Here is a 17,058-nt window from a genome sequence, read left to right on the forward strand (position 1 = left end):
CCATGTGCACAACCCAACTGCTTCTCTCTGCTCAGAGGGAAGACAATGTACTACCCTTTCCTGGCACGCGGAGCATCAGCCTTATGCAGCAGTGGACAGCAAATTGGGAAATGTTAGAGACATCACCTGCTCCAATCCGGTAGGATCCCGATGCGAAGAAACTCATGGCTACGTTCACCTTCACAGCCACTACAGCACTGTCCTCAGCCTGCTCTGAGACTGCAGGTCTGCCTGCAAGAGCTGGTAGATTTTATTCAGCACTTCCTTCAGAAAATGGAGACAATGCATACACTGTTCCTCGCTTAGGTTGAGATAAGAGAAATACTCTTGGAAGATCCTAGGTGGATAAGGCTTCCTGCCGAAGGCCCTTCTCTTCCTCCTCCTCCTCCCTCTATGAGCAGCTGGTCTTTTTCTGTGCTGTTTCTGCTCAGTCTCCCCATCATGCTGCAGGCCAAGGGGGAGCAAATGGTCTGACCAGAGCCCTCGAAGTCAGAACCAAGGCCTTCTCAACATGCAGCACCACTCCCTGTCGACTTCACCAACTTTGAACAACAGTAGAAAACTCACAGCACTTCTACAAACTGAGATATAACCAGTAGAAATTAATCAGCAACTAACCTGAAAGCAGTTGATGATCCCTGGTGGGGGACTCCTTCCTGCTGCTGAACACATGTTCAGTTGTGTGAGGTTAAGAGAAGTTGTTAGCCAGGGCAGTGAGGTCGAAAAGGCCAGTGATCTAACTACACTGCATTCTTGCAGCGCACGGTCTTCACGCCTGTGCTACCACCCTCACCAAAGTAGTGTCCAGCACACACCTGACCGGTAGTGTGCACACACAACACAGACACCATTTTGGTATCAAAACGGCAACCCTATGGTTGCTATGATGCCAAATTTGGCAAACAATAGGTTTACAACAACAGTGGATCCAGTTACATTAGTATCCAGTATTATCACATATTGTAGTACACTTTTTAACATGTAATCTATTTTCCTTTATTCGCAAATGTTCCAAAGAAATTGGGAACCTCACTGTATACTCACCCAACTTTTTTTGCTAATATTAGAGAATGGAGGAAAAGTTACCAATTGTATTGAGAGTATCAATATACCTTAAAAAATATAAAGGAACACCAGCTTTTCCAGCACCAACACATGATGTTAGTCTCAAATATTAACCCCACTACTATGGTTAGCACAGTTTATTCAGTTTACAGCATTAATATATCAGAGCTGATACATGCAGATGTGAGTGAATTAACAGCTTTTATTTGGTGAGTACTGTCAAACTACAAACTTACCCATTTCTAGAGCTCATCTTTCACAGAAATGATACAGTGGTCTTATGGCAATTCTTTTTACCCCTATGTTTCAGGCAAAGATTCATCATTACATACCTGCCTCACTGACAGTTTCTCTTCATTATTTCCCCTTTATGTTCTCTCATCTGCTCATTCCCAATACTACACTTTTTAAATCAGCAAGCAGCATAGGAACATGAAGACAATTAGAAGACAGAGTTCTCCACAGCCACTGTCACTGCCAGTCATCCAGGGGATGAGATGGGTTCTACCAGGTTTGTTTTGCCCTGAAATACAACACTTCACTACTGCCTCGTATTGCAATTAAAGGCCTGACCAAGAAATGTCAGACCTTACCTACTGAAGGCAAAAAAGGTAGAATGCCAGTCAGTTTGGGCTTAGCAATGATGAATCTTTAGCTGGAAGAACAATATTCTGCTGTCACCTATTGAGCTACGTTTAACCAGCAACATATCAAAGGCAAATAATTTACTTTCTTGCAAGTAACTTATGTAAATGTTCCACATTGTATCTTCTCATCTGACCTCACCAAAGTTCTGAATCTGCATTCCCATCATCTCTGTCAGATGGAAGGATGCCAATCACATCGTATCTTAATTGAAAACAAGCAACTGAATTTGGAAAAATGGAATGCATTCATGTAGAATGTCTGACAACCAAAAATAACTTGCTTAATATATTATTTTCAGTCCCTTACAAGCTATCATATCTTTCTTATCCTCTCCAATTGCTATGATTTAAATATAAGCAAACTATTTTGATAATGCTAATTTGTAGCTTGAGCCTATATTTAGGTTTGAATTAGTGTCTTCCTTTTGCTGATGTTAATCCACATCTGTGCAGTATCATTTAGGAAACAAATAATAAAGCTTCATCCACTTCATGCCAGCTGGGTAGGGTGTTGAGGATATAAATAAATAGCAGCTTTCAATCAGCACAATGGGCATGCTGAGAGATTCTGTTGGACAAGAATATATAGAAGGCAATGACTTTCAAAAGAAATAGGCAGGAATGGCGGAAAATAGCACTTCTTCCTTGACACATTTCCTTGTCAAATGAGGATCTCATTAGTTCAAAGCAGTCAGGTACATCAACAAAAATCAGAATAAAATTGTTCTGATACGTTGCTTACCTTGTCATCATCCTCACACGTCATCACATTGGAAAAAGGGATTTCAGCTTTGAACATCTTACGACAGTGCATGAGTTGAACAAGTAAGTAACAGACTGTTTTAAATTTCATCCTCTTTGCTGGTTTTATGTCTGAGAGAATCAACCCAGGAAAAATCTGCCAAAAAGAGAAAAAAATGCTAAACATATCTGTAACAGGTAAAGTATTGTAGTTTTAAGACAATGCCATTTGCATGTTTAAATGCCTTGCTTTTCACCCCTGAGAGTTGGGTTCAAACCTAACTCAAACTTAGAAAGTAGAACTCTCCTCCCTCTTTGCTGGATGTAAAGGTTTATAGTTAATTCTTTAGAAGACCAAACGAAAGTGCAAAAGGGATATTGATAAGATGGGGAATGGGTTAAAAAGTGGCAGATGGAATTCAATGTCAGTAAGTGTACGTTGATACATTTTGGTAAAAGAAATAACAGCAGCATTATACTAAGAAATAACAGCAGATGTATACATTGAAAAGAAATATGCCTGATGCTGTGAAAGAGCAGAGGATTTGGGGGTAAACGTTCACAGAACATTAAAGGCAACATCTCAGATTCATAAGACTGAGAAAAAAAAGAATTCTAGCTTTTATTGCAAGAGGCAGAGAATGTAAAAACAAAGAGGTAACGATTACCCTTACAAAATCTTACTAAGACCTCAGTTATACTAGTATGCACAGTATTGAGCTCCATACCTAGGAAGGGTGTTGAGGCCTTAGTGAGAGTATGACACAGATTTATTAGAATGCTAACTGCTATCAAAATACACATACCAAGAAAGTTGGAGTCTTTTTTTGTTGTTGTAACAACAAAGATTATGGGTTAATATAAAAGGAGTGCTTTTAAAATTATAGGATAGATAAAAGACTTTCTAGTAGATGAGGAGTCAAAACCAAGGAGTCACAGAATGTAAGATTTAGATCAGAAGGCAGCAGAAAACTCTTCACATAAAGAACTGTGAGACTATAGCATTCATTTTCAGTGTTAATGTTGAGGCAGGAACTGTCAACATGCATGATTAGATTGGATAGGTGGATGAAGGAAAAGAGGTTGCAGGATTATGAGAACAGGGTGGGTAATTGTGATTAGAACACCAGTAAGAACTAATTGGACCAAATGGCCTGTTTCCATGTTGTAACTTCTATGTACTTCTGTGCATAACTTGAGCTGTCTCAACACATTTCCTAATGGCTCCAAGCCGAAAGCACAGAACTAACCACAAGTCAATACTAATTGACATCAAATTGGCAGACCTACTAAAAGAGTCCCTTAGGTTAGTTGTATGTGAAATGAGAATGGAAATGTCAAATTGGTGCTGGCGGGATTGCTCTTCAGATGCTCGCTGAAGATGTATTGTTAAGATAGACTAGAGGGAGCTCTGCCATATCACTTTCCCATGCTATATTTGGCTTATGAGTGTTTGATTATGACAGTGAGCGTGTTAAAATGGAAAAAGGTTCTATTTACTAATGCCAGCATTCCTCATTAGCCAGCTTCTGCCCCTACTCTTCAATAGGAGTTAAAATGCTTTTCTCAGGTATGTTGCAACACAGGGTCAATGGATGTAAACTCGAATCTTTCTCTATTGAATTCCCTACATGAGCTGCGTCAAAAGGTTAGGTGTGCTGTGATATCTCCCAGCAGGACAGAGGGAAAATTGAAAGGAGTAGCATGTTTAAGTGGTTTACAGCAGGGGCTCACAACCAGGGACCCATGGACTGCCAGGGATCCGCGAGAAGGTTTCAAAGGGTCTGCTAAAAATAACTTTGTAGCTTACACTACCCTCTGCTTGGCATTACCTCTTATCACTGACTGGCAGCAATGCTCTTTGTGCCCATATTTACAACAGGGGAGCAGAGCTCTGGGAAAACAATTTAGTACAAACCATAAAAATTGAGGATGAGGAGTGCAGAGCCTATGAAAAATTGGGAGTATCTGAACCTGCTCGTGCAGCCTGAGCCTGGATTATCCACAGAGCAGCCGCAATACATCGTAGACTTGCACGAGCGATTGTGACCTCTCGCCCTCATCGAGATGGACGAGAAACCGGCGCAGTCCCTCTGCATCAAATATGACCAACACAGACATAGATGTGCTGACCCCCACAAGTGGGAATCAATACCATTGGCTGGAAATGAATAATACTGATAGCAGGGGGAGGAACCACTGTCAGGGTGATCTTAACATTAAGCTACATGTGTGTGCTGTTGTATCACTTTTGGTTTTTGTTATTATTAAAACTGGGTTTCAATGTAGTAACTATTAGAAAGCAAACTGAATAAATACCGAAATATTTCTTCAAGTTATTTTCATAGATGCTACATCTATTCTCTTGCTGCAAAGCTGGCTGCCATTTTTTTTATACAGTGTCTGGCCCTCCTGCATGATCCCGTTTGACTGTTGGTCACAAACTTTCCAGTGATTAAAAATTAACAGACCCTTTTCAGAACTTTGATACTTCTTCTTAACTTTCAAAAAATTATGTTGAATATTTATTAACATCTTTATAGACATCTCCACTTATATCGAGATCTGCGTCAGTTTAGAAACATACAGCTCCTTGCGGGATACATTATTTAAAATTTTATGAAGGAAGCTGGGGCAAATTACTTGAGACATTATCCCGCCCTGCTGCAAGCATAGAAATTTCCCAATCATAGCATACCAGAATTACTCTGCAACCTATCCATTAAATACCATGGGACCAACACTTGCAAGTCTGACTAAACTGATTTAGTACTAACTAAATTAAGTCCTAGGGCCTTTCTACAAGATTGCGATAACTACATATGAGGTAGGCCATTCAGTACACCTTAATTCAATCATCCAAGTTTCATATTTTGTAAATAGTACAATAATAACCACCACCATCTTCTCAAGGGCAATTAGGGATGGGCAATAAATGCTGGCCTTACCAGCAATGCCCATATTCCATGAATGGATAATATATATATAATATATGTTTAATTGTATGACTAATTTTTATACAAAAATATTTGTATTGTGCTACAGGGGCTCTGTAGAACTTTTAAAACATGAGAGGGATCCTCAGAAGCAAAATGGTTGAGAATCCTGACTTTAGAAAATGAAAGCATAAGCTGAACAGCTCTACTGCATAGGAGCTTTTATATCAAAGATAAAAATCATTTTCAGATTAACTTGCACATTACAAGCCATTATCTTTAGCGTAACATGGAATATAATTTCACATACTCCAAACACGACTTTAATTACAAATTTTTCAATAAGGTTTAAAAAAAGTATCCACATCCCCACACATATTTGTAAGGGGAGATTTTCCTGTTGAAAAAAATGGGAGGAAAATCAGGCTGTTTCTTTTACAGGCATACAATTCAATTGGGTTGATTTTGCGATACTTGCTGTACCCATGCACCAAGTGTGTCTGAATGCAGACCCATGAAAACCTCCCCATTAAGAAATTGATTCATTGAGTGGTCAATAAACTGACTTAATTTTGATACAGAACAAAGGAGGATTAGGTTTCCACTCCTTCATAGTCAAATGGCAGATAGTCTCCACCATGGTATTATAGTAAAACAGTAAACTTTGACTTCTGAGTGGTTGGTTTAAAAGATGACTATTTGGAAACCTTTCCTTTTTAGGCAGGGATAATTTGGGATACAGGGAGATACAAGAAAGGGGGAAGAGAGAAAATGCTTATCTTTTAATTGAATTTTCAAAAGTGTAAATCACATATATATTTTGAGAAGCTAATATACTTTTTGATTGCTTATTGCTTGTGGGAATAGATTAACATATTCGGGCATCTCGGCATGACTGCACTTGTACTGGGAACAATGCAGGACAAAGGGTTGAGGCAGTTTGTTTGTTTTTGAATTCTGAAAAATATTTTGCTCTGGGAATGGGGAGTGAGAGGTGAGAATGTGGAGGGAGGGGTGGGAAATCATGTAGTTGGAATTGTTGTTCTACATAGTCAGTGGGTTGTTTGCTATGCTGGAAAGATTTTTACAAATTACCTTTAACCTGAACAAACAAGATGGGGAGAAGCGAATTTTGCTTGCCGATATTGGATATGTAATCACAGTATTTTCTGGACAGGGGGAGAACATTGGTCCATGTAGCCTATCCTTCCAAGCAGCCTATCAATTTAATGATTCTGGAAGTAACTGCCTTCCAATGTCTCTCAATAGGAATTCATCCAGTCCTTCTTAAAGCCTGTTATTTTCTATTGTGCCAAGCCCACTGGTAATCTTTTCCACAAGTCTATCACCCTCTTAAGGTTGAACTTTTGTTTCATAGTCCTTAAATCCTGTTCCTGACAGATCATTTCTGGATCCAAGTTATTCTAACTCTCTAAATATCTTCATCAAGTTTCTCCAATTCGGCCTCTTCTCTACAGAATAGATCATTTTCCTAACTAACTCAGCCCCCAAATTCAGAAATCAGCCTCATATCCCTCCACTAAGATTCCCCCCTCCAAAAATTCTATATCTTTCCCATAATCTGGAATGCAGTACTCTAGATGTGGCCTCAGCAAAGCCATATACAAGTTCAACATGACAAAGGTTAGGTGTTTTCCACTGTCCCTATGAAATACTTTACAAGGAATTAACTATTTTCATGTGCTTGTGAGTTTATGATGGGTAATTTAACAACCAAAACAAAGAACCACATGGCTCAAGCTAATTTCTGTTGATATCTACTCCCCTGTTACATTTAATATGAGAACTGTGTGTGCATAGGATAGTTACTCTACTTTTGAACGTCTGCAATATAAAGAACATCAATGACCTTCCCTCCATCATATGGTCACAAGTGAGATGTTCGCTGATGATTGCACAGTGTTCAGTTCCATTCACAACTCCTCAGATAATGAAGCAGTCCATGTCCACATGCAGCAAGAACTGGACAACATTCAGGCTTGGGCTGATAAGTAGCAAGTAACATTCATACCACACAAGTGGCAGGCAATGACCATCTCTAACAAGAGAGGATCTAACTACCTCACCTTGATGATCAATGGCATTACCATTGCCGAATTCCCCGCCATCTACATCCTGGGAGTTACCATTGACCAGAAACATAAATGGACCAGCCACAAAAATACTGTGACTACAAGAGCAGGTCAAAGTCTGGCTATTCTACAGTGAGCGACTCACCTCCTGACTCCTCAAAACCTTTCCACCTTCGACAAGGCAGTCAGAAGTGTGATAGAATACTCACCACTTGACTGGATGAGAGCATCCCCAACAACACTGAAGAAGCTCGATACCATCCAGGTCAAAGTGACCTGCTAGATTAGTACCCCATCCATCACCCTAAGCAATTACCCCTCAACCACTGCTGGACCGTGACTGCGGAGTGCACCAGTTACAAGATGCACTGCAGCAACTTGCCAAGGTTTCTTAGACAGTGCCTCCCAAACCCACGACCTCTACCACCTAGAAGGAGAAGGGCAGCAGATGCATGGGAACACCACCACCAGCAAGTTTCTATCCAAGTCACACACCATCCTGATTTGGAAGTATATTGCTGTTCTTTCAATAATGCTGTGTTAAAATCCTGGAACTTCCTTCCTAACAGCACTGTGGGTGTACATACACCACATGGACTGCACTGGTTCACAAAGGCAATTCACCACCACCTTCTCTCGGGAAATTCGGGATGGGCAATAAATGCTAGTCTTGCCAGTGATGCCCATATCCTGTGAATGAATAAAAAAGGAGTGATTTTGTAGTGACAATCCTATCATATATAGAACAGAGTTCAATATAAGGAAAAATGGTTTCTGAATATTTTCAGCCAATATTCTATGCCAATGTTTTGGAATGATACAGAATGTTGAAATGAAACTGCAGCAGCTCCTGTGTTCTTGACAAAGTAACTTATACATTGTTATTCCAATTGTGATCTGTAAGATGCATTGCAGCTTTCTCCTTGAAGAGTTAGGAAATTGCACGGTGGAGCCAGACGCCATTGCAGGGGATGGAGTGCCCTCCCCTTCTACTTTATCGGGGGAGGTTGTTCCGCCCATCCATGTTAATGAGCCGCTGATCCTGTGGCGCACATCTCGCACATGTGCCGCACCATTCTTGGAATCGGCGGTGAGTTTGAAAAATCCAGCCCCTGGTTCGTGTATTCAAGCTGTGTGAGGCTTGGCAAGGACAAAAGAATACATCCAAAGCAACAGGTGTCAATTGCACCCACCCTAAACCCATCAAGAGACATTTTTGTACTGAATGGGCTCTTCTGAAACAAAGAAGGTATGAAGTAGCCACATCCATGGGCTAAAGTCAGCCACCACATTGAGAAAAATCTGTGTCTCCCAACAGAGGCAAAGGTGTGAAACCATTTTTGACCTTAAAAGGTAGCTCTCTGGACAGAGAGAGAGAGAGAGAGAGAGAGAGCAAGCCAGGAAAAAGCATCGCAACAGCCTGTCCAGCTGACAGCTGGTATAAAAAATTGAACATGCCAAGAAGGAAAGAACCTTTCTGTGGATTCATCATTTTCAACTCGTGCAACAGTGAATTGGAAGTGATCCTTGGGCCTGAATGTTACTAGCGCGCCGCAAATGTGGAGGTGTACTTTGCTCTCGGTGGTCCACCTGCAGGGAGCAGCCGTCACCTGCAATATTTCACACGGAGGCTCATTTAAATGGAGGGGGCAGAGCTACCACCCCCGATGATGTAGAGGGGGCAGCGCTCCATCCCCGGCAACAGTGCCCGGCGCCACGGCGCAGGTGCACAAGTAATAGTATCCCAGAGGACATGGGGCAGATTAGGACAAAACCCATCCCTGAAGTAAAAGGAAAAGGTAAGATAAAATACCCTAAAGTAAACAACACTTGTGAAAGCCACCGGAAAGCTAAAAGTGAGGTAATTGTGGATGTGCCCACTGAAAAATCAAAGGGTCAGGTTTTCAATCCAGAGCCAACTAAACCCAGCCAAACAGATTCAGAAGTCACTAAAGACAAAGTGCAGGTGAGAACCCAAACACCTCACAGGGGCTAAAAAATAATTCATCACCCATTATCACCCTGGAGATAAGAATTAGCAATGTGCCGGAACCGAAACTATTAAACCCATGTGTTGTGGAACAGCAGTTAAGGGGTTAAAGCCTCAGCAGACAGTGGAATTTGAAAGCAACCCAGAACAATGCAGTAACATAAATTTACATATCTCATGCCTTGGAACAGTAAAGGTGGGAACAAGATAAAAGAGAACACAAAATGTTCTAAACAGAAGCATTCCTGGGCAAAACTTCAACACCCAGAAAGGAAAATTTAATTACAATTGTACCTCATCCAAAGAAAGAATCATGTAAAACTTTAGGTTGAACAAAGAAATGGCTATTACAGAAATTCCAGCTGTAGCAGTTGTCAGTTTGAGGTGTGGGTGCCATGTGTGCAGTGGTGTGACCCCTATACCTTTCAGCTTTCTTTTGTTCCTTTTAAACCAAAAAAAAATGAAATCCAAGGAATTTCTTTTTTTTCCCATTTGGAGGATGTGTGATGCTCACATAAAGTGCTGCGATTGAAACTATGAGAACTCAATCTGCAGAGTTATAAAAATGGACTTTAAAAAAAAAGTGGACAATGTGTTTCAAAATGGCTGCTGCCTAGCAAGGAAAAAATAATACATTCAAATCTATGAGGGGTTAATTGTAGCCATCCTAAACCCATCAAGAGACATTTCTGAATTGAATGGGTTCTTCTGAAACAAAGAAGGTGTGAAGTAGCCACAACCATGGGCTACTGTCGGCCATCACATGGAGGAAAAGTCTACCAACAGAGGCAAAGGTGTGAAACCATTTTTGACCTTAAAAGGTAGCTCTCTGGAGCGAGAGAGAGAGAGAGAGACCCAGGAAGAAGCATCACCAAAGCTTGTCCAGCTGAGGGCTGGGAGAAAATCCAACATGCCAAGAAGGAAGGTACCCGGCTGTGAATTTCACATTTTCAACTTGTGCAGCAGTGAATTGGAAGTGATCCTATGTCTTCAAACTGAACTTTCAACCAACAGAGAAATCTACGAACACCTCAGGCTTGCAACTAATGAGAACTTGACCTCCGAGAGAATTCAACAGGTTTACCATGAACCCTGAAACCCTACCTCACTTCAAACCACTTACCCCTTTTCTTCTCTATCTGTCTCTTCTTATGAGTATGTGTGCACGAGTGAATGTGTGAGTGGATGTAATTGTGATAATTTCGGGATAAGGCATAATGTCCAATAAATAATTAATCTTCTGTTTTAAACTGACAAGAAAACCTGTCGCTCCCTGTTTATTTGACAAAAACACTAAGGGGTTAAAACCCTAATAACAAAAGAAAACACTTGCTGCAGTCAGGTGGGAGTTGAACAGTGGGAACCACTCACACTCCTCACCACATGGCGTACATAATATGCCCTTTTCTAAAAATGAGTGTTGGCTTACATTATCTTCCACGGGAGTTAGCATCTGAATATTGAGGAAACTGGGACTCTCTTGGTAAAATTGTGGGCTTCGTCAGCAGGTGAACAAATGGTGATGTTACTGCAGTCAGTGGTGTTCAAGGGATGCCACATGGTAAAGCTGGATCAACAACTTGCATTTATATAGTGTTTATGTAGGAAAATATCTGAAGTCAGTTCACAGGAACTCTATCAAACAAACTTTGGCATTGAGCCACATAAGGAGATATTCGGACAGGTGACCAAAAGCTTGGTCAAAGAAGTAGGCTTTAAAGAGTGTGTTAAAGGAGGAGATAAAGATAGAGAGGTGAAGATGTTTAGGGAGGGAACTCCAGACCATAGAGCTTAGGCAGCTAACTACAACCTCTTTAACTAGTTCTGTATGCTGCTACTGTAGTTAATCTGTCATATTATGGTAGAAGCACGCATCTTGTAATCTCAATGGTGAATTGTACACTGGCTGTTATAAGCTATATCTACTATTGATGCTCAGAAGCACACAATGGCATAGAAATTAATTATTGTTGTCAATATGACTTCTACTGAAAGAACTATCCAGATTGCTCTGTGGCTGCACATTTTGTTTCAGGAGTCAGTAAAAATCTGAGATTTTATCCTGGTCAATGAGAAATCCCTCAGGCATCATTCACTGCTGAAGTCCAGGTGGGTGATATAGCCTATTGCCACAAACCTCCGAGGCTTAGGCCATCATCTCATGCTGTTGCTGCTCTTCTTCCTCCAAGTTACCAAAGAGACTCCTTTAAGCAACATTTTTTTCTCTGCTCAGTGAATATTTTTTGGTTCCCTCTTGTGCATGAATGTCAGATTTTAAATGGGAGAAATTAACCCAATATTGAAATAAATTAAATACTGAGTAAATTGACATGGTCCACATTAATTACTAATTAACAAATAGGTAGCAAACAAAAATATACTTCCAGGAGCAAGCTTATAGTATTAATTATTACTAATCCACAAAATTACAACTGCTTAACAGTTAATAGTGTGTATACTGGGTCTAATGCACATACCAAATTACAATCTGGTGAAAAATGTTCCAAATTAGTGCTATTTCTGAGTATATAAAAGACTGAATGAAAATCAATGATACAAAATTGGCATCTAAATCCTCATGAAAGGAGTATTTCAAATCTTTGTCAGTTAATAAACCCAACCTCAATGCATTCTGTAGTGTGAGAATGTAACATTGTAATCTTACAAAACAGCTATGGTATCTGCACCCAAACTCCAAGAGACATTTTTTTCTACAGCAGTCATTACCTCAACACTGCATTCTGAATTAATTTAATTTCTAGCCCTTGCTACCTATCATGAGGAAACTTTCATATCCTTTACCTAGATTGGAGTAAATCCAACTTCTGATGTGGAACAGAATAATTGCACAATCGGCATTTACATTTTCTAGCAATATTTATCTTTATTGGGTTAAATAGAATTATTTGAATAACTTACCCTGCATACCCTTTAAGGGAATACAGGTTACCACTCAAAAATCAGCCAAGAAACTTTTTTGGATGCACCCAGGAGGAGCAGGAGTGCTGGGCCCCCCAAATAAACACTGAACCACTGGAAGGCTGTTCAAAGCCACCATAGATCATTCCCCACCCCACCCACCACCACCCCCCGCCGCCTCCTTCCACTACCCTCATCCCCAGATCCAACCAGCTGTCCTGCTCTCCCACAACCGGTGAATTGTCACGGGTCACCTGCTTGGCGCTTGCAACTCATTGGCAGCATGCTAATGAGAATCAGGCTTCAAAATGGCTCATGCCTCATGCTGACACCAATGAGGAAGGAGCATAGCCTGTCCACTGTCGTTGTGCCCAATTTTGGGCAGAAATTAAAGATCATCCCATGTAAATATGTCATGGTTTAAGGTTGAAAACATAACTCAAGTACTAATTTAGTAATTCTTGTCATTTAACACAATTCAGTAACTGGAATCTCAGTTGTATCTTGACATTTCAATGTAATATTTCCATAGGTTTAAATCTGAACTGTGAATCCAGAGATCAGTTTTTGACTCACTTTCCTTCGATGAGAGGGCACGATGAAGAAGGTTTCAATGTTATGCTTTTTAAGGAAACTGTTTCTCTCGTGCCCATATCCTGCTTCCACTTCATAATCTCCATTCAGGCACTCCAAGGTGGTCTTTGTTATATGAACCTTTCTAAAACCAAAGTGAAGATATTAAACAAAAGTAACACTGCAGCCGATCACTGAATTGATTATGAACATAAACAAGCATAGTGTCTTCACCAGGGAGTTATGAAGGCCCCTAATTATTGCTCTCAAGTAATTTGAGAGTTATAGAACCTATTGGTATTTAACCCAAGCCTTTACAAGTACCCAATAATGCCATCAAAGCCATTTAGAAATGTTGCATTCTGTTTAGGTTTTACTTCTTTTTCCTGAAAACTAAAAATAGCTAGATGTTAAAAATAGCAAAACATTCCAGAAAAAACTATGGAATTGTCAGGAGCACATGAAACTTTGAGAAAACATAATTTTGTTGTGTAGCTGAGGGTTATGTTTTATCAATGATGGATAATAGAGCTGATGAATACAATTTAATAATTTGTCAATTTTGTTACACATTTGTTTTGGATTATGCACTGGAAACATACTAAAAAGCTACAATGCAATCATGTATTAATTTTGGCAAATATATTGTTACAAGTGGAAATTAAATGGCTAATTCCTGTTATCCTTAACCAGGTATCTGACTCCATGCCATTTTATTCCTCCCTTCACAGTGGGTCATCTTATCCTGTACTGACTGACAGCTGACACCTCATGTGGCACAATATTCTTTTGCTGACAACCCCTATTTTCTCATGGAGTAGCTGTTCATTTACCGAAGGAAAACATAAGCTAAGGGGAATGGCCATCTGTATAATAAAAGGTGTAAAAATGTAGCTAGAGCAGTTATAGGAAGTTACAATATAGTTTCCTCCCCACCACATGCTGACCCTTTTCCCCTCTATACCTTTCCCTATTTTGCCCATCTTCAGCAGACCCACAAATACATTTGGAAATTAGTACTTAGAACTGGATGGATACTGATACAATAATTCCATTGGTACCAACTATTACAAGTTCAGTCAACTTCTTATCTTCATACAGGTTAGTCTTGGATTCACATGTACACTGTCATTGAGGTAACTTTCTGGAACGAAGGACCTCTGAAGTGGTGCTTCTTCACAGGCATTCATTGTGTGCTGGTGTTTAAATTATTTTTTAATATGTAGTTGGTTTAAGTTTTTACACTTAAAAACACACACACACACACACACACACACACACACACACACACACACACACACACACACACACACACACACACACACACACACACACACACACACACACACACACACACACACACACACACACACACACACACACACAAACAATTCCCCACTTCCTGAGATTTCACTAAGGAGAAAAGGCAAATGCAGACAGTGGCGGCAGAGAGAAAGGAAAACGATTGGACGAAGAGTTGACTTGAGACATTCTGGGACATTGCTTAGTGACTGGGTCAATTATCAACTTACTGTCCTGTCTGGGGAATCATACTGGAGAGGGCGGGGAGAGGAGAATACAAAATATGCACATATGAAGAAAAGTCATATTTTAAAACTGCAAACGATCTAGTACACTTCAATACAATAGACTCCAGGACTTTTTTTTTTCTTCTTTTTTTTACCCAGAATGTGTGGGTGGACAGATTGCATGGTTCCTTTTTTGTAATTACACATATCTATATGAAAAATTGTCACATTTTCCATCATTTGGTATAATTTATTCAACATTTCATATCTAATGTTTCATTACTTTAGAACATGCTACATAAACAGTAATTTAGTGAAAGAAATGTTACACCATCCACAACTCATTTAAATGTGAGTCATCCAAACTTATGAGTTATTAGTTCATACACATAGAACATAAATTCTACATTTCACAAAGGTCTGAAAATTCCAGTTACATGGAGCTGCTCCTTTCCAGCATTGACAGCCTAACAAACAATATAACTTTCTTGCAAATAACATCACTGCGCATCTCCCCTGGCTCTGGTACATCATTCTTTTGTTGCTTTCAAAGACTCAACATTTGGTCACAGCTCTTTTTCTCTTTCTGGCTGCTGTTTATGTGAATTTTCTTTTAGGCAAGATAAAGTAAGGCCAATTCACTAAGCAATGAATGAGAAAGAAAACAAATTCCCAGGATTTGGTTGTTACAGTTGGTTAGCAGACTGACCATTCACCTCTGAAAGTCTAGCTGAGGCTGCTGGAGTGCAAGTCTCCACTTTCTGATGGATTAGGGGTTTGAGCTGTTTCATCTGCCATGGACACGTACATAAAAAACTGCTAAATGCACAACAAATGGCACCAAATTGGTAATCTTACTCAAAGAAGAATTCAGTATGGATGGTGTGGCAATTGGAATGCTGGTTGAGTGGGAGATTATGTCCTGGAGGTTAAGGAACGTTGTTAGGACAGCGTTGACAGTATTCTTTTCTTGATCCAAATCATGCCATTGCTGACCTATCAATGATGGATACAGATATATAAAGTGCAAATATTCCCTTCCAAAAATCTAACTCCTTTCTCCATGTTAAAAAAATAAACTTCTGCAGTGGTTCCACATTTCTCCCTTGTTTATAATTTGTATTTGGCTGTATAACAGAAATTTGTAGGAATATCTGCTTTTATGTATCTCTTCATAATGAATTTGACTATAAATAGCTGACAACTCTAGCCCAGAACATTTAACTTTCAGTTTGCTTTAATCTTTTTGAGATCCATTTTGCAAGGAGAGACCTGGGATGGGATGGGGATGGAATTTTACCAGACCTATGGAGGCATGTTTGGAGGCAGGGGGCTCAGCAAAATTAGAGGAAAAATGCCTCAAGCCGGTTTGCCAAGATGTTCCTTCTTCCAGGAGCAGGCTGAGTCTGATGTCAGCAACCTACCCAGAAGCGACAGGAAGCCAATTGAGGTGAATAATAAGGCAATTAACTACAATCTTTTACCGACATTGCAATTTTCCCAGCGTCGCATAGGCCCCACACTGTGTTAGACGAGGTGGCTTTACAGCGGGAGGTCAAAGCGGCCTGGGAGTTCAAGGTTTTCTAACCTTGAACAACAAAAATGTCAAGACTGATGTGTTCCGCTGGCAGAGGCTTGCCAATGTATGAGAAGCTCCTGGAGACTGATCTCTCCGATAGTGCTAGGGGTTATGAAGTGGCAGCCACTCCCATTAGACTGATCACACCTCTATTGCATCCCTCCCACTCCTGCTGTATTTCCCTCAGCAACACTCTCACTGCAGACACAGTTAAGGCTGCTAGCTGCCCTTGTAATGGGACACACTGAATCAACCTCCCGCCTCCTCAGGTCACCCGCTGTCCATTATTGGAGAGCGATCTCGGAGACGGATTCTTAATTATCCACCTTCTGCAAGATTGAACTGGAAGGAGTGTTGCTGCTGCAAATGGGGTCAGGACTCAAAAACGGTCCCAACAGCTGAATATTTTCTAAATCCAGAAAATGTTGCCCCTTATGATTAAATCAACTATCATTTTGTAGTCGATGCATTTAATGGTACCATACAGATCGACGCTTAAACTGTTTAAATCAATACTGGTAATCCCTTTATTGGCAACATGAGGAATAGTATAATTTTGCTTCAGACAGGATTTTCCAACTGGTTTCAATTGTGTGCTCCTATAATTATCATTTTTTTTTCCATTTACAAGATTTGATAAAATGAAAGATTCAAATTGTGTGAAGAACCTTTTTTCCACAGCTGGAATTTAGCTTCAGGAATTGTGCATTTGGATGACAAAATTGTAAATGTCACTCCATTATTTAAGAAGGGAGGGACTGATAAACCAGGTTACTACAAACCCATCAGTTTACCATCAATTGCAGTGATGCTACTGGAATCTATCATCATGGACAGAATTACTGAGCATCTGGACAAGAATAAGCTGATGAAAGAAAGTCGGCATGGATTAGTGAAGGGTAAGTCATGTATTACCAACCTAGTTGAATTTTTTGAGGAGGTCATTGAACATGGTGGATAGGGCACTGTCAATAATGTCAGCTATA

General features: G+C 40.1%; 1 protein-coding gene across 1 annotated transcript in view; it reads right to left on the bottom strand.

Annotated features, from left to right (window-relative positions):
* LOC137380783 (adenylate cyclase type 1-like) overlaps positions 1 to 17,058 on the bottom strand; it is a 430,168-nt gene that overhangs the window by 146,367 nt on the left and 266,743 nt on the right. Inside the window, exons 8-9 of the mRNA XM_068053137.1 lie at positions 12,968 to 13,109; positions 2,455 to 2,610 (exon numbers count right to left, since the gene is read on the bottom strand). Coding sequence (XP_067909238.1) covers positions 2,455 to 2,610; positions 12,968 to 13,109 — 298 coding nt within the window. The remainder of the gene's footprint in view (positions 1 to 2,454; positions 2,611 to 12,967; positions 13,110 to 17,058) is intronic.

Source organism: Heterodontus francisci, chromosome 2 (assembly GCF_036365525.1).
Source record: "Heterodontus francisci isolate sHetFra1 chromosome 2, sHetFra1.hap1, whole genome shotgun sequence".
In the NCBI taxonomy this organism is placed as follows: Eukaryota; Metazoa; Chordata; class Chondrichthyes; order Heterodontiformes; family Heterodontidae; genus Heterodontus; species Heterodontus francisci.